Source organism: Haliaeetus albicilla, chromosome 21 (assembly GCF_947461875.1).
Source record: "Haliaeetus albicilla chromosome 21, bHalAlb1.1, whole genome shotgun sequence".
Lineage (NCBI taxonomy): Eukaryota > Metazoa > Chordata > Aves > Accipitriformes > Accipitridae > Haliaeetus > Haliaeetus albicilla.
Genome location: NC_091503.1, coordinates 25848280 through 25875488, shown reverse-complemented (window position 1 = coordinate 25875488; position 27209 = coordinate 25848280). Strand labels below are relative to the sequence as shown.

Here is a 27209-nt window from a genome sequence, read left to right as displayed (position 1 = left end):
TTTCCACTTATTTCAGTGGGATTCCTGTCTTCAGTGACCCTAATAAAAGAGGGCTATGTGGCAAAATTAAATTAAAAAAGGGCTTTAGCCATTTATTTTTAATTACTAGAAGTGAAATCTCTTCAGAAGTGCTTAATTCTACAAAATCTTCTGGAAGATCTCATACTGTCTTATGGAAAAAGTCTTTACAGTGTTTGGATTTGGTATTACCGTATATTTTTTTGTTACTCTTTGATCTTAAAACTGAGCAGATTTCACCATCGGCACTTCAAGAGTATTTCTTTTGCTCGTTCTTTTAAAAATGTTGAACATTTAGACTTCAGTACAGTATCATTTTTGTAACAAATATTACCAGTAAATGGTATTTTGTAGTAAAACCCCCAAACAAATTGTATCGATTCAGCCACACACTGACATACATTAATACAGTATATTTTTTTTCCAAAAATGAGTTAACAAAGGCTTTCTGGAGCATTAAGATACTTCCATTAAAACATGATTTAGAAATGCATGCCATTTACCGATGCAGTGTGCAAGTACACACTGAGACATTAGGAGAGCTTGTGATTTCAGTTTACTTTGTGTCTTGTTTTTCATGCAGGTGAGTAACATCTAATATTCTTATAATTTCAGGAGTAGTGGAAACAGTGGTTTATCCAAACCATTAAAAGAAGAGCCAGTAATTGACTACTTTGATGTCCAGGACTGAAGTGATTGATGTAGAATTACGATATAGAAGCTTAGAGGTGAAGATACTAAGTTATTGTGTGAGGCACTTTTTGGGTATCTGTCAAATGATCAGTTGTTCAGCATATTCATGATTTAAGATCTAAAGTTAGATTGATTATGATACTTTAAAAAGTTATGCATTTTTACAGTTTATGTAACTGCATAATACCTAACAGTAGTATAGCTTTTTAAACCTGGGTTTGGTGCAATTTTTTATCTAATGTGCTGTCAGAATGATGTAGATTTTCCATTGATGCCTTTAAAGTGAGAGAACTGGTAATCGAATATATTTTTGGGGGTAGTAAGAACAACGATAAATCTCAAAGATTTATTTTGACATATCTCAACTTAAAATGGACCAGAAATAATCTGTGTTAAAAATGCTGATGGGAATATTTTTAGTGTTTTCATATTTTATTAATTCACTTTTGTGTTAACATGGTAAATTTGGGAGTTTGAGTTACTCTTCTACATGGAAGGAAATAACAAAATTTAGCCTAAGTATGAATATATACACTAAATGCCCATTAAGAGCACAGACTTCCTTTGGTATCTGAAGAACCAGGATTTGGGAAAGGTGGGGAATTAAGACTTATTTTGCTTTATCTCAAATTTGATGTGTTTACAAAAAAAAACAAAAAAAAACCACACACAAAACCCACCCCCCAAAAAACCAACATAAAATTATTAATACTTTGTTATTCAAGACCTTGAACAACATCAGACTTTATATATTATTTTGGTGTTCTATTTGGTTTAATTTGTATTTAGATATGCTAGCTTGATGGTCTTCTGGGGTTTTTTTTTGCATGGTTTTATTGGGGGTTTATAATCTTTTCTGTACTGTGCAAGCTTAAGGTGAATGTGTGAAGTTTGGTTTACGTATGTTATGAATTTGGAACAATATTTGTAAAACTTATAAGACCATCTGTCTAAACTGTTTGGCAATGGAAGATCTCTGTTTTATGGGAAATGCCATAAACAAAATGGGATGATGGCTTAAACAGTGAAAGGCACCAAACTGGTCTCAGATGGTGAATTATTTCCAGATGATGAGTTAAGGTAGGTGAGTAGCTCTCTGGGAGGGGAGATTGTAGGTCTGATCAGAAGTGGCACGGCTCTGAATTTGAGTAATATTTGTCCACTTGGGGAGAAAGTTTTTTGAATTAGCTTTAGTAACTCTGACACTGACGCACCATTTCTTGTTCCTTGTGGCTGGCTACACGTAGCGCTAGAGGTGCATCCCCTGCACAGCATCAGAGGCTGCTGCTGAAAGGGGCTGAGCATAATGAAGAAAGAGATCTAGCAGAAGACTTGTCATCTGTTGTTGATTTATTTTTTAGCCAGCTCACTATGGTGGAGTGTGAGATTTGTTGCCAAGAAAATGGAAAGCAGTTATCCACACTTAGATTCACTTACAGTTATCACATGACCCTGAGCCTTATCTGTGAAGCATTCTGTGGCGACGTTTCATCTTGAACAGCTTGTGAAACCTGAAAGAATAAGTGGCAAATTCACAGACCATGTCTGTCCCCAAAAATGTTTTGAAAATTAAAATGCATGCTGTTACTACCTCTTTTTGTAGGAGCTTATTATTTCACATTAAAAAAAAAAAAGGCAGTCTTAAATGTTTCTAAACATTCGAAATGCATATGCTTCCGGCAAAACAGTTACCAGAAGGATTCTCAACCCTCAGGAGCGTTCAGGCTTTTAATTTGCATGTAGTGGTTTAAATTGGTTTTACCTTTTCTGTCTAATATTTTGTGAACAGAACTGAAAAATAAACATACATAGCTTATATTGCCCTTAATTTCTTAAGCAAATCAGTGTTTGATTCTACAAGGTGTACTGCTTTGCTAAGTTCAGCTAAGAAATAAGTTGCTCGGCATCTTTCCATGAATGTATTTCTTCAATCCCTTCATTGTGAGGAGTGCATCTATTGCAGTGCTTGCAGACAAGGGGCAGCTCAGTGCGGCCAAAGGCTAATTCTGGTTTTGAAACTCAGAGCTATGTGCAGATAGCACTGTTTTCCAGCTTGTAACGCCCGTCAGGGAGAACGTACGTAGTTACACTGCAAAGGTGGGTTCTGGACAGGAGCTGGCACACACGTCCGGTGAGCTGAGAGTATAAAGTTAGATGCACATACACTGGAGCACGTGCAGTTGTTATACTGTGGGCAGGCCTAACGTTACAGATAATAAATAGAATAAAGCTGAAGCCTACTAACTTTTCACACAGTTTCACATGAATATAGCTAAAACTTCACACTTGCACCTCTGATTTGAAATTTAAAACGTAAAAGGTTAATAGCATTATATTTAGCTTTGCTCTTTGGAAATTTTATCAGATTATGGCTTTAACATAAAAATGTGAACCTTGGTGAGATGCACTTCAGCAGTCAAGTATTCTGCCACTGGTTTTAATACGAAAGCCCAGGTAATCTTCAGCTTCTCAAGATGAGACTAATAATTATTACTGAAGCTGTCCATACTGAGAAGTCATAATTCTCATAACTAAACCTCTTAACTACATGAATATTAAAACATTTTTATAGATCTGTACTTTACACATCTGTACATCATGGCTCTTGGAGCATATCTGTAGTTACGAAGCAAGTCACATGTACAGAAACATTTATTTTTAAATACATTTTAAGAACTTGGTTAAAAACATGATACCATACATTTACCCAGGAAAGTAATACCAAAAAGAAAGTATTGATGTCTTTCTTCCCAGAACACAGTTACATAGCCTTAAGAAGGAACTCAGCAAAGTTTAACAGTGGTGCTCTCCTCTCTGTTCTGGTTTGCTTTTGCTGCAATGTATCTGTGACTTTCATATGGAATAGTACTAAAGGCTGTAGTTTTGATATCTGTGATAACTCATCTTCATATTGCACGTGTGCCTCATGGAAATATTTTTCAAATAGCTATTTTGTAAATCTGAGCTGGCCTTTACACCTTTTATCTAATAGAAAAATGAGTGGATAAAAAAAAATCTTTGCATCAGTGAAGTCAGTGGCAAAAATCCTTTTGACATCACTGGAACCAAGACTTAAGCTTTGACATGCTAGTTGTTTTCCACAGCCCTAAGAATAATATTGTTTCTTGTAAATTTATTTGAAAAAAGTACTCTGCAATAAGCATCTTCAGAAATAAATTATGTGATGTCAGTTGGAATTCATGCAACTTCATGAAGTGCTTTTAAAATTGTGTATGAACTAAGCAGATACTTTGGCATTTGGGCTGTGCTATTGCCTATCTGTATTGTTTAATATGTTTAAAGTGCTCTGAATATTCAGTGCTTGGGTTTAACCTAAAATTGTGTAAGATGCGTAAGTAGACTTCAATACCACTGTTTTTTGTGGCAGTTTTGTACAGTATCTGCCACATAATGAAATAAGCAAAGTAAAATTGTTCTAAAACACTTAAGAATAAGTTATTTGTTGAAAGTTTTATATTTTACTTGATTTTTTTTCAAGTTACTGGTATAAAATTACTTTCTATATAAACCTGAAATAAATCTAAGTTGACAGTTCAGTGCTTTGGAATTGTTCGCAAGTTTTGTCTTGGTATTCCAAAGTTGGAAGACTGACATATCACAGAGAAACAATATAGATTTACATGGAAGTTTGGGGAGTCCTTTTCCTCAAATTTTGAAATATGAGCTGTGATTTCCTGGATTTGAAGTGATTTTAAATGAATGCTGTAAGGAGAGTGAAGCAAGCACAGAGGGACTCCCCAGGAAATGGAGGGTAAGAATTATCTGCTACCTTTCTGGGATTCAGAAGTACAGGAGAAATGATGATCTGAATAGAAATGTACATTTTCGTTATCTGAAAAACCCTACACTATGTCAGCCTAAATGCTACTTGGCAATAAAATGTATGATTTTAGCTCATTGTCCCTTCATTGTTGTTTGCCCACCATTCAGTTGTAATGGTGACCGTAAAGAAGAGCGGTATGGGGCAGGGGCGGCGGGAGGCAGGGGGGAAGTGAGGACTTATGCCACTTAAAAGTCCCCGTGGGCACTGGATTTGAGAAATACAGGATGATGGATGTTGGGGTGGGGGGTGAAAACTTTGCCAACACAGCTCAGTAGATGGCAGGGAGACTCAAAAAGCAAACAGTCCCAAAATCAGAAGTTCGAAATTATTTGAAGTGCTTCCTCCTGAAACTTTTGTAACAGCAAGTAAGGCATCTCCAGCGGCAAAAGCCACAGAAATGAAAAATAGCAGCAAAAAATTGCAGCGGCCTGATCTGATATTTCAGATGGAGTGCAAGATGGCTCAAAGACATTCAAGAAGTGATCTGAGATTGAAGAGTTCTTTAAGGGCAGCTGAAAGCCTTTTGTCTTACTACTTCAACTGCCAGTAAGTTTGGACTTTCTTTTCAGGATATTTTGGAGGATGAAGATGGCATGTTGCAGGTATACAAGCATTGCAAAACAGATCTTAGTTGGAAACCTCTGCCTGAAAAAAATACTTGCGCTTTAGTTGAGGACTGTCATTGACTAGAAGGTGACCAAACGTCATTGTTATCAGTGTGCGCATATGGCAGCAGAAGAGACAAATCAGTTTTGCTTTCTGTTCACTGATCTTGTTCATGTTTGGAAATAGTCATTCCAGTCGTGACATGGTCACAACAGTCCCCTAGTAGGTTAAAAAAAAAACAGTGCTTAGATAGATACTACTGTTCAAATAGTGTTGGGTTTTGAGTATTTTAGATTTCGTAGATGCTGAATTCCCAGCAGAAGCCTTGCTACTCAACAAATGCTGCTTTCGTCCTTTACTAAGATGCTGAATTCCTAAGATGGTTGGTGTGCAAATTTTTATGTCTATATACTTGTCATTTAACCATGAACCCGAATGCCAGAGACATTAGAAAGGGTATCTCTCGAAAGGCTGTATTTTGGATGCTCCTCAGCTCTCAACAGGTTTGTTAGTCTTTGTCATCCCAGGATTTTTGGTGGAAGTAGTGCAGCTTCTGGGGCAGAGGGAAGGAGACCAGGTTGCTGCTATCCTGGGACCCAGGTCCCAGAAGGATCCTGGGAATCCTTTGGTGATAACAGGACCCTGTTGCAGGTAGCAACACGTGGATCCTTTTTGCTTCCAGCCAAAGGATGGGTGAGTGTGCCGTTACGTTCAGTGGGTGAAGTCTGCTGCTGAATGTGCTTTGTTTCATTCTGGAGTAGTGCGGCGGTGCCTTTCTACAGCCCGGGCTTACGTCTTGTTCTGCCACCCCATGAGCTACTGTTTGCAGCACCGTCTGTTGTTTGTTTTTTTTTAATTCAGGGTGTCCAATTTTACACTTCTGTGGAAAATGCAGGTCTCTTTCACAATAGAAGATGTTTTTTGCCACTGAAAGAATCTTCAGAGCACCCACCAAGGCGTAGCACCTTTCTCATGTTCCAGGCGCTCCTCTATAAATTGGTTTTGGTGCCGTCACTGTATGACCTACTGCTGCCTGCTCTGGAGCTCCTTCCAGTGAGAGGAAGGAGGGGCAAAACGTGGCTGTTGTGTGGAAATCTGCTTTGCTTGCCCCTCACAACTTTACTTTCTGTGACATCATGCCCAGGAACTGCCACCTAGTAAATGATTCAGCTTTCTACTGGATCTAATGCGTGCTTATTCCAGTTCTTTATTCCATTAATGTGCAGGAAATTTATTCTGGTTGGAGGACTAGAGGGCTTAGTTTGTAAGGAGCTGTAAGAAACTAAACTAAAAATCATGATCACTGTAAACAAACCCTCATCTTAATAGAACACTTTTTATATAGTAGGTAGGAACCAAAGGGCTGTCTCTTTCAAAATTGTGTATATAGGGTAAGCTTACGTGTTTTACTAGGGAGCATTTTTTATAAATCTAAGTTCTAGGAAATAAAAGCTGCAGTGAAAACCGACCAGTGGGCTGTGTTGGATAGCTGCCTACCAAACAATGCAGTCAGGAAGGTACATTCTGTCCATTTAAGGCACCTAGAGAGCTTATCTTTTTTTTAGCAAGCAATTTAAGGGATTTCAGCATTTACTGCTTACCCAGTAAGTTAGATACCTCTTAGTAGGTATTAACAAGTGCTGTTACAGGAAGCATTAATTAAAATCTTCAGTTGGTGCAGTACCTCCTGGGGTAAGTACTCATTTACATTGGTGTTCAAATTCAGTATGTTGGCATCAAATAAATAGGTGTCAAAGTTTCTAATTAAGTATGTGTCTGTGTGACTGCTTAGGAAGGACAGTTCAGCAGCATCAATCAAAGGTTTATGCAATTCTAATTATATTCTGTTGAAGTAGGCAGTGATTAAACAGGTATCAGATTGATGCCACTGAAATATCAATGAAATAACTCATTAATGAATTATTATTTAAGGTGTATTTCTGGTAACTTTATTAGGCATTTAAGGAGTGCTACATCTTACCTGTTAGCTGGCATCTAAGTACTTACTAAGTATGTAAGTAATGTATTTACTAAGAAGTAGCTGATAAAGCCCCGTATGAAATCAGTGAAATATTTATCCCACGCTTCTCCCATTTTTTCCACTCCTGACTATGAGAAATTATTTTAGTCTTCAGCCTAAATGTACACAAAGCCATGCACCTGGAATGGAATAACCCCATGCAACTCTGCAGGCTGGAGCCTGCGGTCTAGACAGCAGCTTTGCGGAAAAGCCCCGGGGGGGGACGGGGTCCTGGTGGGCAGGAAGCTGAAGACGAGTGAGCAGTGCGGCCTGTGCGAAGGCAGCCAGCCGCGTACCGTGCTGTATTAGTAAGCACAAAGAGAGTGGGTCGAGGGAAGTGATCACTCCCCTCTATTCAGCATGTGTGAGATGAATTCTGTAGTACTGGGTCCCGCTGCGGGCTCCCCGGTACGAGACGGACCTGACTGGAGTGAGTCAAACAGAGGAGCACCAGGTCGGTCAGGAGGCAGGAGTACGTGACGTGCGGGGAGAGGTTGAAGGCACTGGATTTGTTCAGCCTCGGAGAGAAGACTAAGAGATCTTGCTGCTGTCCCCAACTGCCTAGTGAGAGGGTATGGAGAAGACCGAGCCGGAGTGCACTGTAGAAGGACGAGAAGAAATAGAAGTTGAAACACGAGGAATTACGACTTGATACATGCAAAATAACTTTTACCATAAGGGTGGTAAAATACAGGATGAGTTTGCTCAGAAGGGTTACAGAATCTTCTTCCCTGAAGACATTAAAAACTCAACTAGATAAGGTCCTGAGCAACCTTCTCTAACTGGCCATGCCTGGAGCAGGTAATCGGACTAGATCACCTCCCTGAGGTCCCTTCCAACCAATATGATCCTACATTCATGGTCAACTTAAGCTATGTTCTTGACTCAGTTTTGTCCTTGAGCTTTAACAGTTATTTTTCTACATAAAATGTTAGCTGTCAAAAGTGTTTACAGAGACCAGTTAATCAAATTCTCTCCATGTCTTTGTTGGGCAAAGAGGTCTTGGCTGTCTTGACCTCCCTGAGTTTCCTTTTGAACAGGCTGTTGATTCTCATTAACATCTTGGTCTGTTTTGTTCATCTTTCTGAATGTTGCATACAGTCTCCAGAAGTCACTAGCAATTCTATTAATATGCAAACACCTGTGTTATATTTTGTCTTTTTCAAAAAGACCATGATTCGTTAATTGAGAAAAGAAGCAATTCCGCAGTCACATTAAGTGTTCGATGCTTATGGCTTCTGATGGTTGTTTTGTTTGAAATCTGATAGTTGTTAATCTTTTGTTGTTTATTCTGATACAGCTTTTGTACTTTTCTAATGTCTACCGTGCAGTAGTTTTTACACATTTATGGGTAGAATATCTTCTGATAGAACAGAATGGATTGAATGACAGGAAATAAAATGTTCATGGTTTCCTAGGACCCCACGAGCTGTATACATAAATTTGTAACTCATCTATGATAAGACTTTAATCCTTTAGTTACTACAGTGTTTGCAGATTCAAAGATGGTTATAGTTAAATCCAAATATTAATTCTGGGGATAATGTTAAGAGCAGCAGATTTTTAACAGATTTATTTTAAGTGAATCAAAAACCGTATTTATTTCAGTGATTCATAACAGGTTTCTTTTGCATCAAAGAGTGTCTAAAATTAAAATAATTTAGAAAGGCATTGGCTTTTTCTTGCCACCCTTGAAGAGAGAGCTCTTGTTGTTATTCTGAAATTAATATAGAGTTCTTTAAGTAGTAGCTGATATTTAATTCCTTAATGATGCAAATACTTTTAATGGCCAAACAGCTTCTATCAACAAAAACTTACCAAAGCAGAGTCAGTTGATTCTGTGGAATGGACATCTTACCAGCTATATCAAGAAGTTACAGAAAAGGGTTGCTTCAGAAGCAAAAGGATTTGCAAAAAAATACGTGAAAGAATCAGCTGAGTAGTGGCAGATGTGTTACTCTTCAAGTGAATATAAACTATAAACAGTTACCCTGTTAAATCTTCAAAACACTGTCCAGGTCTACAGATTGAAAATATTAATGTGAAAGAAATTAGTATCAATAAAAAATACTTTAGAATTATGCACATGTACAGCTAAAACTTCCCCCTTTTCCCACCAAGGTCACAGCTGAAGAGTGCAGTTCGAGATTTACTCACAGCCTGCTGGCTCCCATCAGTTACCAATTCCTGTTTGGTTGTTCAGTTCAAATTCGGTCTTGCAGCCAGGTCAGTAATGATCTTTCCTCTCTCAAGGTTGTCTTGAGACAACCCCCAGGTCCTTACCGGATGGAAGGTTTGGCCATTCTAAGTGCAGAGTGGGAGTGTGGGCCCATATGAACCTGTGACAGGAGGAGTTTTAGGAAAAGTAGATCGGGCAGGAGAGAGAAAAAGGCATGGACTCAGGTAATGACTGAGGATTTTCATTCCAGAGTTCCTGGAAGATTGTGTTGTAGCTGGCAGTCTTTTGTCATAAGGGTGCCAAACAGATGGAGAATGCTGGAAGGGTATGGGGAGGATTTCTTTCTTCATGCTTGAGGGTACAAAGGTAGCAAGGAAGGCAGCATACATCTGCTGCTGTAGATGAGCAACACTGGAAACTGGGCTGTTGGGCTCTGTGAGATACTGTTTCTTTGCCTCAGCATCTTCAGTGATACGTTCCTGTGGCTGTAGAACGTGGCTTACAAAATATTAACATTTTGACTACTACTGGTAAACCCCATGTGATTTTAATCTATTGAGAGTCGAGTTCTAAGGCCAGGCACAGTGGTTACTCAACAGCCTGGGCAGTCTTCAAAGCAGATGAGCCCAATGCTAGAATGAACAAATTCAGAAGACTGCTCGTGTCACACATTGTCCTCATGATTTTCTGTTTGTAGCACAGCATAGTAGTATTGTGGTTGGACTTCTGACATTTACATTTCCCTGCTAGTGGAAAAGAAGGCAACTGTATTGTTTGAATACACAGGGAGCCCCAGGACAAATTCCTCACTCTTAGTACTGGAATGAGAGAAGAGACAGTGGCACTCAACTAGCAATCCCATGAAATGCTCTAGTTTTGCGGCCAAGGGTGGTAACACCACGTGGAGAGTATGTGCTGCTACAGTGGTGTAGGGCTTCTCGGGGCTCAAAAAGCCAGATTGTCACAGAAGGGGAAGACGGTGTTGTACAGAAGTCCTTAGGAGATGCTGGTGGGCAGTCAGAGCCTGAACAGCGTCTTGTAAAAGACCACGAGCCAGGGCTGTGAACTGAATTTCAAGGTAAGTTTCACTCGGAGAACGTGAGTTGTGGGGAAGCCTTCCTTACCCACTGCTGTGGGGGAGCTCACAGCAACCTGTAAGACTAATAATACTTGGGTTGGAAGCTTGTGTTTCCTTATCCTTAGGTTGATGTTGCAAATGAAAAGCAGAAGACTAAGAATGAAATAAAGACAGTACTGTTAGACCATGATTACTGTGGAAGCAGCAAGACCCAGGCTTTGGGATGCAGCCTACAGGCATGTGGTCTTAGAGACACAGCTATGGCTGAAAGACCAAGGGTAGCAAAGAAAAAAAACCCAAACCAGTGGGAGTTTTGCGGAGCTAAAGACCATGGTTATTATTGGGTACAGAGGAGTAGCAGCCAAGGTGGAGGGCATAGAATTGCTGGTGTTGCAGGTAATTCTTGGCTTGGCAGAACAGATAACGCTGTTATAACAAAGACTGCTCGTTAGTAGAGCTAAACAATTTCTGCATGAATACGTGCATCTTGCTAGAGAGTGTTTATGGCAACCACAAGTCCTGCAAGTGCAAACTGGTTTTCTGAGTCTGCTGGGCAGTGGACATGTGTCCTGCTGGGGCAGAAGAGGATCCCCTGGAAGGGACGTCCTTGATACTGCCCTGCGCTCACCCGATGGAACAAGGGGCTGTGCCCATTGTCAACAAGTTCACAATGAGGATGTCTACCAGGAGGGGCCACTGGCAGCACACCCGAGTTCGGGGAGGGTATTTGAAAGCGCAGTGTTACCTCTACGCCCAAATGTAGCAGAGGAGGGAGAGCGGGAGGCATCCAGGGAAGATGTGCAGCAATGGCAATGGCACATCCAGGGGCTTGGAGCTAGGCAATATGTAGAAGAATACAGATCTGTGAATTTGGGCCAGGTATCACTACAAGAACTGTATGAAATGTTTGTTTTAACCACTCATGCCAACTGTTTGAACCTGGTGATGATGCTCCGCTCCATCTTGAAGCTGTCAGCATGCACAACCCTTTATTTTCTCTCACTGTGAATTTAAGCAATATGAAAGCAGAGAGAATTTTAGGCTGCATCAGCACTTGCCTACAGAGTAGACGAGAGCTGTGGTTTTGATCAGACTTTCCTCTTGGCTGTAATTACTATAAAAGCAGTTGGGACCGTAGGACACAGAACCCTACAGTCTATCTACCGTTCTAAAATCGCAGACAAAAAGTGGTACTATTTAATTGATCTAAATAAGGGTAACAATAACTCTGTTTCGCTGGGAGTCTCGCAGGACTTGGACCAGTGAGGGATCTGACAGATGTACAGTTGTTAGTTGGTGCAAAAGAGCTGCCTCAGACTGGGGAGGTCTGTGTGCAGGAAGGTCATACTGAGTGAGATCACCTTGCCTGAAGACCTGCTGCATGTTATATCCCCATCATCTTCCTGTCTGAGGGGAAAAAAATTGGGGGGTATTTTTAAGCCAAACGATCACCACAGATATCCCAAGACCTCCTTCCTCCTTTCACATGATCAGACTTACCACAGTGTTAAGGATGTCAGAAAGTTATTTAGGGCAAGGGACTTTGGTGCTGTGTTTGTCACAGGTGCTGTAATCACGTCCTTAACTGTACCTGTTGCCAGCTCTGCTTGTCACATGACTCTGCAGTTAGCACGGATGCAGGAGTAAGGTGGCATAGCTGCAGGCTGATGTGCAGGTCTGGGAATGTTTGCAGAAGCTCAAGGCCCTGGCTATTAAAAACCAAATTGTTTATTTGGCTACGGTTTTTTTGTGAGAAATGTAAAGCCTACGTGGAAAGCATCACAGATGTAAAGGCTGGAAGAGTGGAACATGCCATGGATAGATCTGTAATCTAAACAAGCACCTGTGCTTCATGCCCATGTTCAAAAATCTAGAGGTAGGGAAGGGCTATGTTTCTGATGACATAAAGTGTATGCAGAAAACAGAGATACATGTCCCAAACGACATTTTTCCCTCCCAGCTTCTAGTCTGCTAAGAAGCTTGCGGACTTCTTAGCACCAAATTGCCCACACTTATGGTCCCCACCTACGCATTCTCCCAAAGTTGGCATTTTTGTTCTGTTTTTCCATTTTAGTGCGCAATGTTGCCTCTATCTTGCAGCACAGTGCAAAGCCCCAGTGTTGTCCAAGGACGTGCCATGGTCATCGTGGCAGCTTGGGTCAGGGCACACGGGTCTCTTGGTCAGACACGCAGGATTAGCCTCCCTGTGTGGGACAGGGCTTGCTTGGGGCTTTCTTGGTGGCCTTCCAAGACTGGGGCATAGTCCTCCTGCATGTTCTAACTTGCTGGTATTCCCCTATGCTTTTAAGGTTAGGGGGACCACCCTATTAGATTGCTATTACTACTGCAATATTACATTAACTGAACAGTGTAAAATCTGTGGACAGTCTAATACAGTGGTCTTGCAACAGTGTCACATGGCAATCAGTAAGGAAGAACAGGAATGGGGTACACAGCTCGGTGGTTGAGGAAGGAAGAGGATGGCAGTGTACTGACTTGCTCCAGCAGCTAGAATGAGGGCAGACACGTTGATAAAGCCCAGCCAGAGGAGACAATACAAACCAAACCAACATGGATGGAGATATGATTTTTCAGTTACAGCCAAGGTTAAGGTGTCATGTTCCAACGGAATTAATCTGGTATCACCCGGTAAAGGAGGGGGGGTTTGGCTGTGGGAAAGTTAAATAGAAACAGCAAAGATGGTACAGGGCTGGCCTGGCAGACGACATACAAAGAGAGAGGGGTATGTCTGTGTTGAGTTGTTACGGAACAATGGCACGCAGTGGACTCACACGGACACAGATGGGAATAGAGAATATGCTAGGAGAAAGAAGAAGTGGCAGGTCACACAGGTGGATGTGGGCAGTGAACCCCTCTGGTTGCAGCCATACTCGATGGACTGCCTCTACTGTCTGGGCTTGATCAAAATCAGCCCTGTGAAGAAGTCCTATAAAGAAACAAATTCCAGAGCTTGAGCAGTGACTAAGGGTCAAATGACACTGAGGAGAGCTGAAAAAGAGCTTTTAGCCTTGCAAAAAAAGTTGTGGAATCTACATGTTTGAGGAATACCAGAGGAAGGGCGTAGGTGTAACCCTGCACTGAACTCCGGAGGGACCATGTGATAGTCACAGCTGCAACTCTTCTCCCTCTCTTCCCTGCCCTCCCTCAGATCCAGGCTGCATCTATTCCCTGGCTTTTCCAGGTTTCCCGTTCTCTCAATGAGACAGCAAGTCATCAGTTTCTGTCCATCCAAGCCCAAACACATTGCACGCAATTACGACAATTGGTTCCTCCCAGTCTTTTCCTATGTAATCTTTCTCGTGGGTGGTTTCTTCCACCTATGTTCCATTTTTCTCTTGTCCAAGTGTGAGACAGGTCTTCTTCACAAAGTCTGTGTTTAATGAGGGATCTTGCAGCAGTTTCTGAGCTAATTGTGCAATTTCTGACTCCTTTCTCTGATATGACTTGCTGGTGCCTATTTCCTTGGTTTTGACAGGATGAACAAGCAACTCTTGCTGAGGAGGTATTCAGTCTCCTTGTTCTAATCCTATAGGAATTATAACAAGAATCATATATCAGTGTGTATATATATACATATATATGTCTATATACACACTTTATACAGTGTACACACACTTTATAATCTATGTACGTATACCAGGTAATAAATGCTACAGTAACAGTAATTTTATATATTTAAGCCCTTAATATTAAAAGGAGAAATGTATCCTTACAGGCAGCAGAATCTCTAGAGTGGGAGTGACTGAAGATATTTATTGTCTCCAGATAAATGTTTTGTGTCTAGCAGAGTGATGAGCTGAAATAGTGGGAAATGCTCTTTACAACAACACTGTACATCTCTACAGAATTCTAAGATTTTAACACTGAAGTTTTAACAGAAATTTTGATACCGTTTGCCAGAGATGCGATTCCCCCCACCACTTTCCTACATAAAGGTATAACCAGCTAAAAGAAAGTATATTCTGCAAGTATGACTTGTTCTATTTAGGATGCTGTCCTAAGTGATTGCCAGCCAAAGTGTTCTTTTGCCAGTAGAGGCTGTATCTCCCCCAGGAAGACCTGACTGAGATAGCTCTCTGGACATATGTATTAGATTAGAAAAAATAAAATCTGAAGTCACTTTTGCTATGCTCCCCCAGCATCCCTCCAGATTACATAAAATTAATCTGGTTCCAGACATTTTTAAATAATTGGTAAAGAAACTATTCCCCCAAAATAAAAAAAAAATGATTACTAGGTAAATGGAAGCATAAATCAAGATGACAGCTGCTTGTTAAGTGCAAAAATGGCTGCACACTTCAAAGACAAGGAAAAGTAGTAGGAATAAAGATGGTTGTACAGATTTTTAAATGCATGAAGTTTAAGCTTACAGGAGAAGTTACTGGATTTTGCCCAGACTGATGTACTTTAGAAGCCTTTAATTTCCCCCAGGATTGAGCCAATAGCTCGTTAGCTGGTTCTGGCATCAAATCAGTGATTTTTTTACTAGATTAATTGCTCTTTAGTACCTTGTATTATCTACCTGCAAAACTAGTCTCATACTGTAATCTGGTCACTGCATGCTCTTATTAATAGAAAATAGGCTGTCTTACTCTGAGCCGTTTTCTTCATTTCCTGGAACAAACACTTCTGTGAGTCTTTTCTGCATTTATTTAAATATGCAGGCATCAATTCCTGCATTTTGAATTCCGATTCCAGTACTGCTTTGTCTTCTGTCATACACCGTTACTGCCACACCCAAAACTTATTTTTAAGCCCCACCACAACTTCATGTAGCACTTCCTCTAAATTACTGCATGCTCTTGAGAAATTTCACTCGTTACTCATTGTACCCATTGGAATGCCTTTACTTTTTAATAACTGACTGACTTTTTTTTACAATCCTGGCAAACAAATGTTTGCTTTACTGTGCGACAGGAAGCAGATCACATTTTCTGATGAAAACAAGTGTTGATAACACAGGGATGTTTTTGTTACTGCTGAGCAGTGCTTACCCAGAGCCAAGGCCTTTTCTGCTTCTCCCCCACCCCACCAGCGAGGAGGCTGCGGGGGGCACAAGGAGTCAGGGGGGCACACAGCCAGGACAGCTGACCCCGATGGACCCAAGGGCCATCCCACACCAGAGGACGTCGTGCTCAATATATAAAGCTGGGGAAGGAAGGGGGGACGTTCGGAGTGATGGTGTTTGTCTTCCCAAGTCACCGTTAGGCGTGATGGAGCCCTGCTGTCCTGAGATGGCTGAACTCCTGCCTGCCCATGGGAAGTGGTGAAGGAATTCCAAGAGAAACCCCTTTGCCTTGGTGACAGAATGACAGTTTTCATTGGTTTTCTCAAAATATAAGGACAGTAGAGTTACATAAGAGACAGCAGCTTGATCATAACACCTGCCTTTACTGGAAAGAAAAATGTTGGACTGGATGAAGAAAGATACTCAGGGATGGGAGAGACAAAGCAAGGCAGTCCATGTGGTGATTGAATGGTCCCGGTCTTATCAGATACAAAAAATACAGGTGTCCACTAATAGCTTTAAGATGGTTTTACAGTTATTTAATACGATAAGGATAATTTCATTAGGTGCCGTGGATTCAAAAACATTCAGTTGATACAAGTATTCCGAAGCACGTTCTTTCCTAACTCTGGCCAAAGTTGCCATAGGTGTTTAACTTTGCGAGGCATTAGCAGACCCTTTCATTTCAAATGAAAGATGAAGTACACAAGTATTGGATACTTAATTTTCTGTACTGACCGCTGGTTGGGCTTCCTTTTACTGCTAGCAGACTATTTTCTTGTTACTACTTAAGTCCTCTCCTAGCATTGTCCATTTTGCACGCTGGCCTTAATTGTATCCTGTTTCTAGGAGCAAGTTGGTGGGCAGCCTATATGACTTTCTTGTAATTTTGTTCATTAAATTACAACTAATTTCAGTTATATCAACTTTGGCTGATTTATTTCCAGTTCCATATTCCTTACAACTCTTAAGTGATATTTTAAACAAAAAGCGTAAAATTTATTCTTTCTTTTCTTACCCTTTCTCTATAGTCCTACTCCTTCTATTAACATTCATTGATTTATTCTGTTGAAACATTTAATAAGGCACCCCAACTGTGTCATTGCTGAAATCAATCATAATATACCTTGGCAGCTCAGATGTATCAATATGGCAGTATCATCCATCTTTTCTATCAGTGTCTGTTCTGAAAAGCTCTTCTGAGAATCCATATTTGCTATGACTTTCAGACTAAAACCAATAAGCTACAGAAAACTACATATTTTTCCTTTCAAGGCCAATTATTTCTAAGATATTGCTACCAAGTAAAGATGTAAAATAATTTCATTTATTCATTTCATTGTAGCACACTCTTAGGAATAGTGGAGAAGGTGGAGAGCCAGCCTAACCCCTGTGTAGAGGAAGATTACCAGCCAGAATAATAGTTGCTTTCTACTTAGCTACATAAAAAAAAAGAAAAAATAAGATAAAAACATGAGCACTGTAGTTCCCAGTTGAGAACTAATGACCCGGAACTCTCCTGGCTATGTGGGCTGAGGGACTAGACTCATATCCATGGCTTACTCAGTCTGACTTCAGAAAACTACTGCCACGTGAGCTGCCCAGCTAGGGAAAACAATGCCCTTCTGTTTATGCTATAAAAGTTCAAAAGTTAAAAAAGGCGAAAAACGTGAAAGTTCAAAATTAAGCATCATTTCCTTGGCTGAGGTCATCTTCTTGGCTGCAAACCAGGTGATATTTCATGAAGAGTTACAAGGCTTTGCTCAGCCCCCAGCCCTTTCATACAGTTTCCTGAACTTGCATTTAGAAAACAGTCCAAGGTGTGATGTCCTAAATGATGGTGCAACTCAAATCAGGACTTGCCTTTGCATTACAGCATAGGCATTTATTCCTGTAAGGCAAAATTGGCTGATGTTGAAAGCTTATCTCTAAAGAAAAGCTGTGAGAACAGGTTGTTCTAGAGATGTAGACAGCTTTTCTAAAAGCAACTAGCATCTCTTGGCTTGCAGCATGCAGTCTCTAGATAAGTGTGATCAAAGTCCATATAGCAGGCACAACGTAGCCTGTTTTCCTGGAATCCACCACGGCTGTGTTTGTCACTGAATTACAGTTAAGTCTGAAAAACTCTTTTAAAACCTGTCTCTTGTTTCCATGCTTTTTGGTCACCAAAATATGCCATTTCAGCACCAGATGCCTCCCTGCTTCAAACTTGAGTGGAAAATTCTATTATTTGGTTCTTGGTTGGAAAGGTTCTGTTTAATTATGTTTTACTTCCTCAGGCTATTCCGATAGCCACTGTCCAACTGTACTCCACTGGATAATAGTATAGAACAATATGGGGACACTGAGTCATGATAAACAAAAAGAAATGATACTCAGAGACTTCGTGTTCTTAACTATTGTGAAAATTATGATTTTTAAAAAACAGTACATCTAATACAGATATGAGTTTCTACATTTATTTGAACACAATTATACAAAGGGAATAAAATTATGTTAATTAGTAATTCAGCATGACAAGACGTATAATAATTTTAGCCAATAATCAAATTTGACGCTGTAATTGTAGCCATTGCAATAGATTATAAAAGGGCCTCATTTCAATTGGCAGTTTTCTATCAGTTTGCAAGCTCATTAAGTTGGCTAGCTTTCCTGATACATAGAACATATTTGCTCTCTTTACTGAGAAATAATTGGGCAGTTTATTACTACAGTTCATAGAACTTGTTTCCATCTTTGTTTTACAACCCTTCAAAGATAGCACCTGAGGAGAAACGCTAGGAAACTCTGCCTCTAGTTAGAACACAAAAGGTGAACCTAGCAGAATCTCCTTATAAGCAAAGAGATATATTTACAGTTATGTTTGTGTGTGTTTTTAACTTGACTTTATCACAGGTGGTAGCAGAAAAGCATAGGAAAATTAAAAGGAAGAAAGGTAAACTATAACTAACATCTGGGGGTTTTAATTTCAGCATTTTGGAAGCAATTTATATGGTTTTTTTTAATCCTCTAGTCATTATCATCTACAGAAGATGTAAAATGGATAGATTTGTCACTCCTAACCATGCCTGAGAAGTCTCTATAGAGGTGAAATACTCTTAGTTGATAGCGACAGACAAATTACAAGATAAAGTAATGTTCAACCAAGATGAATCCCTGATATTATTTTTTTTAAAAAAAGTAAATTGCATAATTTATGGAGAGAGAAAGAAAATTGCCACCAGCTGATTCTAACAAATGCTCCAATCTTTTACAGAGCCAATTATAAACAATAATGAACTACATTAAGGCCATGTTCCTTGGCATTTAATACAACATATGGGAGGAATTCAGTGGCCTGGGTCCAAGATGGCAACAGAGAAGGCACTTCTCTGCTAACACTACAAGTGCCTTGCTTCATTCAATCAGTACCTGATACTGAATTTGCAAAACTTCCTTAATGCTGGTATTTGAGCACCTTCACATGTAAAGAATCAGCCTGTTTGCATAGATTCACTGCAATTCAGACAAAGCAGAGAAACACCGGATTTTGCCCATGTCTTCTGAGGAGCCTCATCCAGCAGGTATATTGAAGAATATGGCATATAACAGTCAAAAGTTAGTTAATTAAAAACAGAGGAAGTGCCTACTTGCTAGCATAATAACCTGTTATTTAGAGTACTCCTCCAGGTGGATTCTAAACATTTCTTGCCTGAGGGAATTCAACTGTGCTATTCCCGTATCCCAAAATAATATCCTTAATGAGTATGCAAGAAGCTACTCCCTACCCTTTCTACTGAAACCATAGTACCATCAAGCTGAGAACTCGCTCTTCCAAGGGAGCGCGTATCAGGGAACCAGACAGTGCTGTTACTCGGAGATGAGGGGTTCTTGCTGAGCAGAAGGGGGATTCCCAGCATCGAGTTAAGCATAGTTTCCCTTCAGAAGAAAAGCAATGCAATTGGATTATGCAGGGGATTTTTTCTGCCAAATACTCTATGTCAGCAGAATAATCAAGCAGTTAAAGGAAAGTAGTATTAAAGCAAAGGAAATATTAACTTCTATTGTATTATCTTAATGTTTTTACCTGCCATTCATGTGACAAGGTATTGTTTTCTAAAGAACTCTTTACATTTTTCTAATGTGCTCCTCACTGATTGGGTGTTATGAAACTTGTTTCACAATTCATTTAAACCTTGGCAATAATTAACCTGCAATGCTAATGTTGCAAGTCAGTATCACTGTGTCTGCTAGCAGATGCCATTGAGAGGGCGGAGAGGCTATTCATTTTGGCAGAGGATGAGTTCATGAGGCACAGTTGCTTTAAATACTTCCATGATGAGTGAAGTTTTCCCTCCCCCAGTGCAGTGGTTTAGCAATGACAAAGAGAAACAGGTACATGTGAAAGGTATGCTAGTGTACTAAGCAAACATGTTGGTGTTCCTACCTTCATCCTGCAGGGAGGTTTCCACTGCAGGTTTTTTAGTCAGTAAGAGGAGTTTATTTCATGACTTCTGTAACAAACAAAACTAGCTCCAGCTGGCACATACTGTGCAGTCAGAAAAATCTACTATGCCTATTATAAGGGTGCATCTCCACAGTTTTGGCATCTTTTCCACACCACAATCTCTCAGCTCAAGGTATACGTGAAACACTACATCAAGCAGACAAGGAACAAAATCTTCCTAGTGCTATAATGAATTGAACTGCTGTCTCTTGAAAGAACAAGCCCTATGTGGATGGATTAATATTTAATGCCGAGGCCAAAGAAAAGCAACTTTCCATTAGGAATTTTGGCATTGTCTTGAAAACACTCTATCTGTAGCTGCTGGCAAACATGTCAAAGTGGCATGCCAAACAAGCTAAAAGATGCAAAACCGTAGCTTTGTGCCTTTCATTTCTGAAATTAAACAAACAAAACCAACAAACTATACCTTTGCACATTAATGGTTGTAGGAGCTTAACTGTCCAAGGAAGCATCAATGTCCCAGCCCACTGAGCCATGCAAGCTGAGCATAAGTCAGTGACTGTTAAGAACGTCACAGTTGTAAGCAAAGAGATTAAAAATTTCAAGATGCACTGCATGATTTATCTTCTCTTAAGAAGACAAGCTACCTAGAGAATAGAAGTACAGACAATAGTATGAAAAGTACAATGAGACAGGCTGAGGAGACACCATGTTTGTTCTGTGACATATTGTTAAAGAAAGCACTGAGAGGAAAAGGACAGGAAAGTTAATTCTGCAAGTAATTGAACAATGCAACAAGGATGCACAGAAACTCGAGCTCGTAGAGCTCTAAGACAGCAGTGCTGTTCTGTGCACCAGAACGCAGGCTTGGCCTTTCTCATAGGAAGAGATGGCTCTCATTCTGTTTTATCACCAGAAAAGATGGGACCTATTGCAATTAATATTCCTTTAGTGTTTCCTGTGTGGCATGGCAAACCGCAGGAGCTAGGTCTCATGATGTCCCCACACCACACAATACTGATAAGGAGAGGCAAATGTAGAAGGGAGAGAGCAGATGTAGAGGCTGAAGGTAACAGATAATATACCAAAGCTTTCTAGTTCCCTTCCATTTTTCTGTTTTGTTAAATAGCAAATTCTGTTGTGCCTAGTTGACGTGGGCTAGCGGTTGCATTTGTACAGAATCAGAAAGAAGTAGTTTGCGAAAGACATCTGGAGGTCATTTGGTGCATCCTCTTACGCTAAGGGCAAACTTCAAGGGTAGGTCAAGTTACTCAGGGCCTCATCCAGACAAGCATCAAGGAACAGTTGGGAACTGACTGCTCCCTTTGGGAGAGAAGCCAAGTACAGTAACAAGGCTAGCAGGGCAGGAGGAGCTTCACCAGCCAGGGACTGGTTCCACAGTACCCACATGAAGCAAGCAGGCCAGGCTCTGGACCAACAAAGCCCGTGGTGAAGCACAGCTGTGATGGAACTGGAGGCAAGTACACCTATGGCATAGATCTGATGGAGACAGAAGGCCCAGGCCTGAACTTACATGGAGCCCCTTGGCCCAGGGGCAGAGGGTGTGCAGGTGGAAGTGTCTCAGGTGAGGCTGGTCAGTGCAATTAAGGCCTATTCCTGCACTCAGGGTCCTGACAGCAAGGTCCTTTAGATATCACTAAGGATGGAGAAGGATGGAAGCGATAGCCGCCTTTGCTAGGTTTCTTCAAAAATGAGGATACTAAGCTAGAATAAGATCACTCTCCAAAGAGAGGAATTTCAGCTCTGCTGGTTGAGCAAATTAATCTAAAGTCTCAAAAGAAATTTGCCTAGTGTGGCCTTTACAACAATCCTGCTGGACAGTTCAGCAACTTTATATGGCATTGCTGGAGTTAAAACACATCATGTGGTTTCTTTGCATCTATTCCTTCCATAAATTCTAATCATTGACTATTGGTACTGGTCCCTCAGATAATCAGATCCCATTATCTTTTGAGGAGTTTCTCATCTAATGGCTTCTTCTTGCCTGCCTGCTATGTCTTGCACTTTGGAAACTGTCGACCAGTCTCAGTTACTGTCTAGAAAGGCAAAATCCCTATTCCAGACTCCAATGTCAGAGAGGTCCATGTGAAAAACACTGCATTGGCTAAGCCAGGTAAACACACACCTTTTTGCTTTGCTGCTTATCCATCTGATCTTTTCAACAAAATAGACAATATGCAGGTTTTCACACAGTAAACTGAAGCCACAAATTCAAGAAATGCTGCCGTCTGTCATAGCACCTTAGGAGTCTACCCAGCCTCACGGACTAAAAAGCACCATAAACTATCACCATGTAAATTAACAACAGGATAAAGTGGCCAACTCAGTCTGAGGATTTCTACAAAGCTCAGCCATGGAAAGCTTTATCAAACCAATAAAACTCTTGAGTTTTTCTCTTACTACAGAAGTCACAGGAGTTTACCGAAAGATAAAATTATGATGTCATGCAAAGCCTGCCCGTGAGCCAACAGCATTGCTCTGCTAACAACTCAACTAGAATCAAGATATGTATGCGCATTTAATGCAGAGACTCATTAAAGGATTACAAAGCAAATCTCAGTCTTGTTAGAAACCTGTGTTGTGATACCAGCACATGCTCTGGCATATCATTACTCAGTAAGCATGCTGGCATTGTAACGATATGTGACGCCCCTAATTTCCCCAGCCTTGGGTCAGCTAAGATTCATATACCTTCTGAATGGAGGAATAGTTGTTGAATCCAGTCGTGTTCTGAGCCTTTTATAAGTAAAAATACTTGCCACTGGTTTTGCAAATATGGTTCAATAATTATACATGCCCACCAGTTTTTTGTGATGGTATCCTAACATGCTTCATACTGTGGTGGATACAGCTTCCTAAGTCATTCCAGGAAAGGATCCTCCAGAATGCTCTCTATCAATGGTTTTGTTATTTAGAAAGAATGAGGAATCAACTGTGCTGCCAGATGCCATCTTGCAGTAGCATTCCACCTTCATACCAGTATATGCTCTTCTACCAGCATGCTCCGATCCTGGAACACTGTAGCCAACTTCTTTCATAACGGAGAGGTCATACAGGATTTCTGGAGCTGCTGCTGGGTATATCATATCCACAAAACAGTGTGACTACGCCGTTGTGGTCTTGTTCAGCCTGCCTAAAGAGTGCCAGTTCACTACTTGCATTGACTACATTGGTAATGACTCATCAGCTTTTCATAGGCTTCCATTTCTATCTGCTCTGAATACAAGACAGATGGACAATCTGATACTTTGCTTCAGGTATGTCTTAATGATCACCACAGATATGAAAAGCTACTGCAGCATCTCTGCAGAGATGCCCTAGGCATGAGCGCTTGGGCAATGGAAACTCTCTGGTGCTCACAAAGTTGGAGTCCATTGCGATGTGCTAACCTGAACTGTGTTCTAGATGACGGTGATAACAGGCTGTAAGGAATCAGGTGATGGCAGGTTGTGAACCCCCTCTCCTCTTGTTGAGGACAAGTAGTAAACAAACTAAGTCTTAGAACAGAACAGTACCACTTGGCATGGTCTGTGGGACTCTGGGAAACACTTGTTTGTACTCAGGAAATAAAAAGCACAGTGTAGCTGGCTTGCATTTTGGTCACAGTATGAGACAGAAATATTTGAAGAGTCAGGAAGGTCTGGCAAAGGTCAGACCAGGAAGGTGTCACACTCAACTTGGGTTACACTGCATCCTTTTTGGAATTATCGCTTCCCAAGATAAATGTTCACTTTCTGCAGTCCTGATCCTCAGATGTATTTATGGCTGCATTATAATGCCTTTCTCTGTTCGATTCAGATTACAAACATTTCCTCCCATTACTTATTATTGCAATCATTGTCACCCACAGACTTTACCAGAAAATCTAAATGGCTGATGAAAAAAGCATTAGAGCAAATCTTCCTTGTTCCCTGTCTTATGTTTTGTTATCTTTCTGCCTCTGCTAACACCTTGAGTTCTGTCAGGAAGCAGTTTTGAAATATATGGAAGGTATATGGAGTTAATTCCATAGAAATTTCCAACCAAATTTCAGCTGGTACCAAATCAAATGCCTTGGCTATTTTCATGTGGGCTGTAACACTAGAACAACTTAACTGTTCAGACATGTTATCTTGTCCCCCCAGATTTATACATCACAATCATCTTTCCTCAAAACAAAATTACCATTGAGCCAGTTAGCTCAGCTTTCCTGAGTCACTCTTTTTTCTATTTTTACTGATGACTCAATATTGGTAAGGACAATCATTCACTCTTTTGGAATTTTCCCAGTTTTTCAAGATTTCTAAAAATTTAGTATTCCTGAGACCGAGAAGTCACTGGCTAGCTTATTTTCAGTTTCATGTACATAAACTGCCTTAGTCCTGATGACTTGAAAACGTGTAATTTTAGTAAGATTTTTATTGTCAGTCACATAGACTATGATCTGGATGTATTAAGCATTTTTCTTTCCTTCTTTGCTATTACTGATTTTACTTTTTTTCCTGTGACAGTAACTGTATATTTTTTTTTATTTCTAGTATCTCAATAACATCAAAGACAATGTAAGTTTTTAAGGTACTGGTGTCTTAGTGACATCATTAATTTCCTTAGGCAGCTGTCTTGTTTTAAATCATAACATATTAATCGTCAGCATTAATTTAATCCTTTTTCTATTCTCGGTATGTAAACTAGCTTCATTATACTTTCACATCTCTTCATGTGTTCTGGTGGGGGTTTTTTTAGGGGCAAGGGGGTGTTCAGCACTCAGTAGAATATTCACCCCCCAAATCCACTTTTGTTAACAAAAGGAATGCTTTCTAACGGTCGATCTGGATATATCTGGTTGAATTGGTGATGCACCTGCTGCATTCCTATTTTGGCAAACAGAAAGATGGTGATGGTCCAGAGCTCTGTGTTTTCAGTGAATATCACAAACTGAAAGCTTTTTCTTTTATTTTTTTTTTTTTTTTAGAAAAACACTCATGTAATGTTATGATTCCAGCATTGTGCTTTTTAGACACAGATCTATATAATGTCTTAATCTTACTCTACTTTTGCTCTTTTTTTGTTTTGTAGTCTGTTGTTAAACCTGGCATGTATCACAACACTACTTATCTCATGCTATTTGAAGGGAAATGACAATAAATCAACATAAGAAGTGAGTTACTTTTCCCAGTCCCAGGTCCTCATTGTGCAAAAACTTTTAAGAGGCTCACAAATCACAGCTCTCAGATTACAGGGTGTCCCTGTAATTGGGGACAACACACAGCCCCGTATGAATTTACCATCCTTGCTCCACAGAACTGCACCTATTTGCCATCAGATGGCTCTCCGTGGCTACGACAGAGGAAAGAGGAGTTGGCAGAGGAAGTGCTGCCTCTGTTCATTGCAAGGCTGTTTGGTCCAAAGCTCCTCTTTCTTTGGCTCTTAGCTATTTTAGACAAAAAAATTTGCACCAGGTTGAAGTAAAATTGAAGGCTGCAGTCCTAATTTCTCCCCACTCAACCTTTTGCGCATGTAGTATGATACTGTATGATACAGTTTTCATCTTTATCATACATGAGTTTCTTTCAATAGACTTCTCCAGGCACCAGATGGATGGTAGTTAAAGAATGATCAGCTATTTAAAATTTTCTTCTCATGCTCATATGTGATCCCATGCCTTACACATTGCATGCTGTTCAGTCCTTGTTTTGAAGAGGCAACTGTTATTTTTTGCGTGTTTTAAAACTACATTTACTCTTCTAATTTATCATTGTACCTAGTTCCTTAGTGGCACTAATTTTGATAATAGTCTGTACCATGACAAAATGAGCTTTAACATTAAAAGTGCCCCAAAATACCCTTGCCTCTGCAGGTAACATCATTACCATATTGGAAATCTGCTATTGCTAGCCAAGACACCATTCCAGTCGCTTTCTTAAGCTTGGAAAAAGGCAGGGGGAAGATGTTGAGACACATCCCCAACACAGAAACTGCTTTTTCATGCAGCCACCGTTCTCGTTACTGTAGTTACACCCTGGTTTGAATGGGGGTGGCAGTGGAAGCTCATACCAGATATCAAAATGCTACCACGCTTCTCTCCCTCCCCTTTGCTTGCTGCCCTACCACCTCCACATCTGCCACTCTGCTGCCCACCTTTGATGGCCAGAATCACTTCCTCCACCCCCTTCTTTGAAGGCCTCTACACTGTGAGACAGACTGCAGTGTTGGGTAGAGATCTTCCATCCCACCGAGGTATGGGACCCCCACAAACCCACCAGAGTCCCCTTCCAAAAGGCATCCATACAGACTGACGTCAACAGAGTCTTTCTGTCCTGTTCCAGCACTTTGCTGGGAAGGTACAATAGCAGGAGACAAGAAAAAGGCCCGTGGCTTCCAAGCCTGTTTTCTTTACTTTTGGAGTGGAGATGCTGCAGCCTCCTCTGGGAAGGAAGTTTAAGGTAACCACTAGCGCTCCATCATCAATATTCCGTCTGATACACTGCCCATCCACTGACTCATGGAATCAGCTTACACGCTGACTCCAGCCTGAATCACCGGGCCTTCGGCTGTCCCCTGCGACCCCAGGGCTGCTGCGCAGGAGAGCAGATTTCTGGGAACCGTCCTCATCTCCTGGTAGTCCCAAAGCACACAGTGGACCTTCTCCTCCGCTCGTCCAAAAGGTGACCTGCAAAGCTCCTGCTTGGCCCTTCTGGATGCTGCCATCCCTTTAGAGACCTGGGGGCTCAGGGCCCTACCTTCTCCGGCTCTGGTTTCCTTGGGAAGCCAGTTTCTGTCAGCCGCGACCTGAGGAGCCGCGGCCTGGTGGTCCCGCTGCTGCAAGGCAGGGCCCGAGAACGAGAGGAAGCGGGTTTATTTGTTTTGGGTTGGTTTTTTTTGTGCCCAACAGCCATAGCTGAAACCCAGCAGAAGAACCCGGGGCAGCTCTCCACACACACACACGCTCGGACACTCGCACACGGGAGCCGCTTCCCCCGCGGCACCACCTCGACTTCAACGGCGGACGCTTCTCGCCGCCAGCGCCCCGCCGCTCCTCATCCCCCCCCGGGCGGGAAGGCAAAAAAAACCTCCCACCGACCTTGCCTCCGTTCCGAGCCGGGGAGTTACGCGTGTGTAGACCAGAGCCAGCCACGTCGTGCCACCCCCTTCTTCCTCCTCCTCCTCCTCTCTTTCTTTCTTTCTCCTTTTCTTTCTTCCTCCTCGCCCCCCGGGCCCCTTCCTCTCAGGGCCGCGGCCGCCTCCAGTCAGGCGGTGGAGGGGGCGGGAACCGGCACCGAGCCGCCGCCGCCGCC

At 41.2% G+C, this 27209-nt stretch overlaps 1 protein-coding gene and 1 long non-coding RNA gene across 4 annotated transcripts in view; one reads left to right on the top strand and one right to left on the bottom strand.

The window, feature by feature from the left end:
• Positions 1 to 4624, top strand: part of NFX1 (nuclear transcription factor, X-box binding 1) — a 72046-nt gene extending 67422 nt beyond the window's left edge. For both annotated transcript variants that reach the window (XM_069809288.1, XM_069809289.1), the window contains exon 24: positions 634 to 4624. In XM_069809288.1, the coding sequence (XP_069665389.1) occupies positions 634 to 709 (76 nt within the window). In that variant the 3' untranslated portion in view covers positions 710 to 4624. The remainder of the gene's footprint in view (positions 1 to 633) is intronic.
• Positions 3346 to 27209, bottom strand: LOC138690360 (uncharacterized). Of its 2 annotated transcripts, none has more exons than XR_011329223.1 (3): positions 26996 to 27209; positions 9000 to 13985; positions 3346 to 7780 (listed from the first exon to the last, which is right to left on the bottom strand). It is a non-coding gene; the product is annotated as an uncharacterized lncRNA (long non-coding RNA). The 2 variants fall into 2 exon arrangements; XR_011329224.1 differs by having other exon boundaries at positions 9339 to 13985.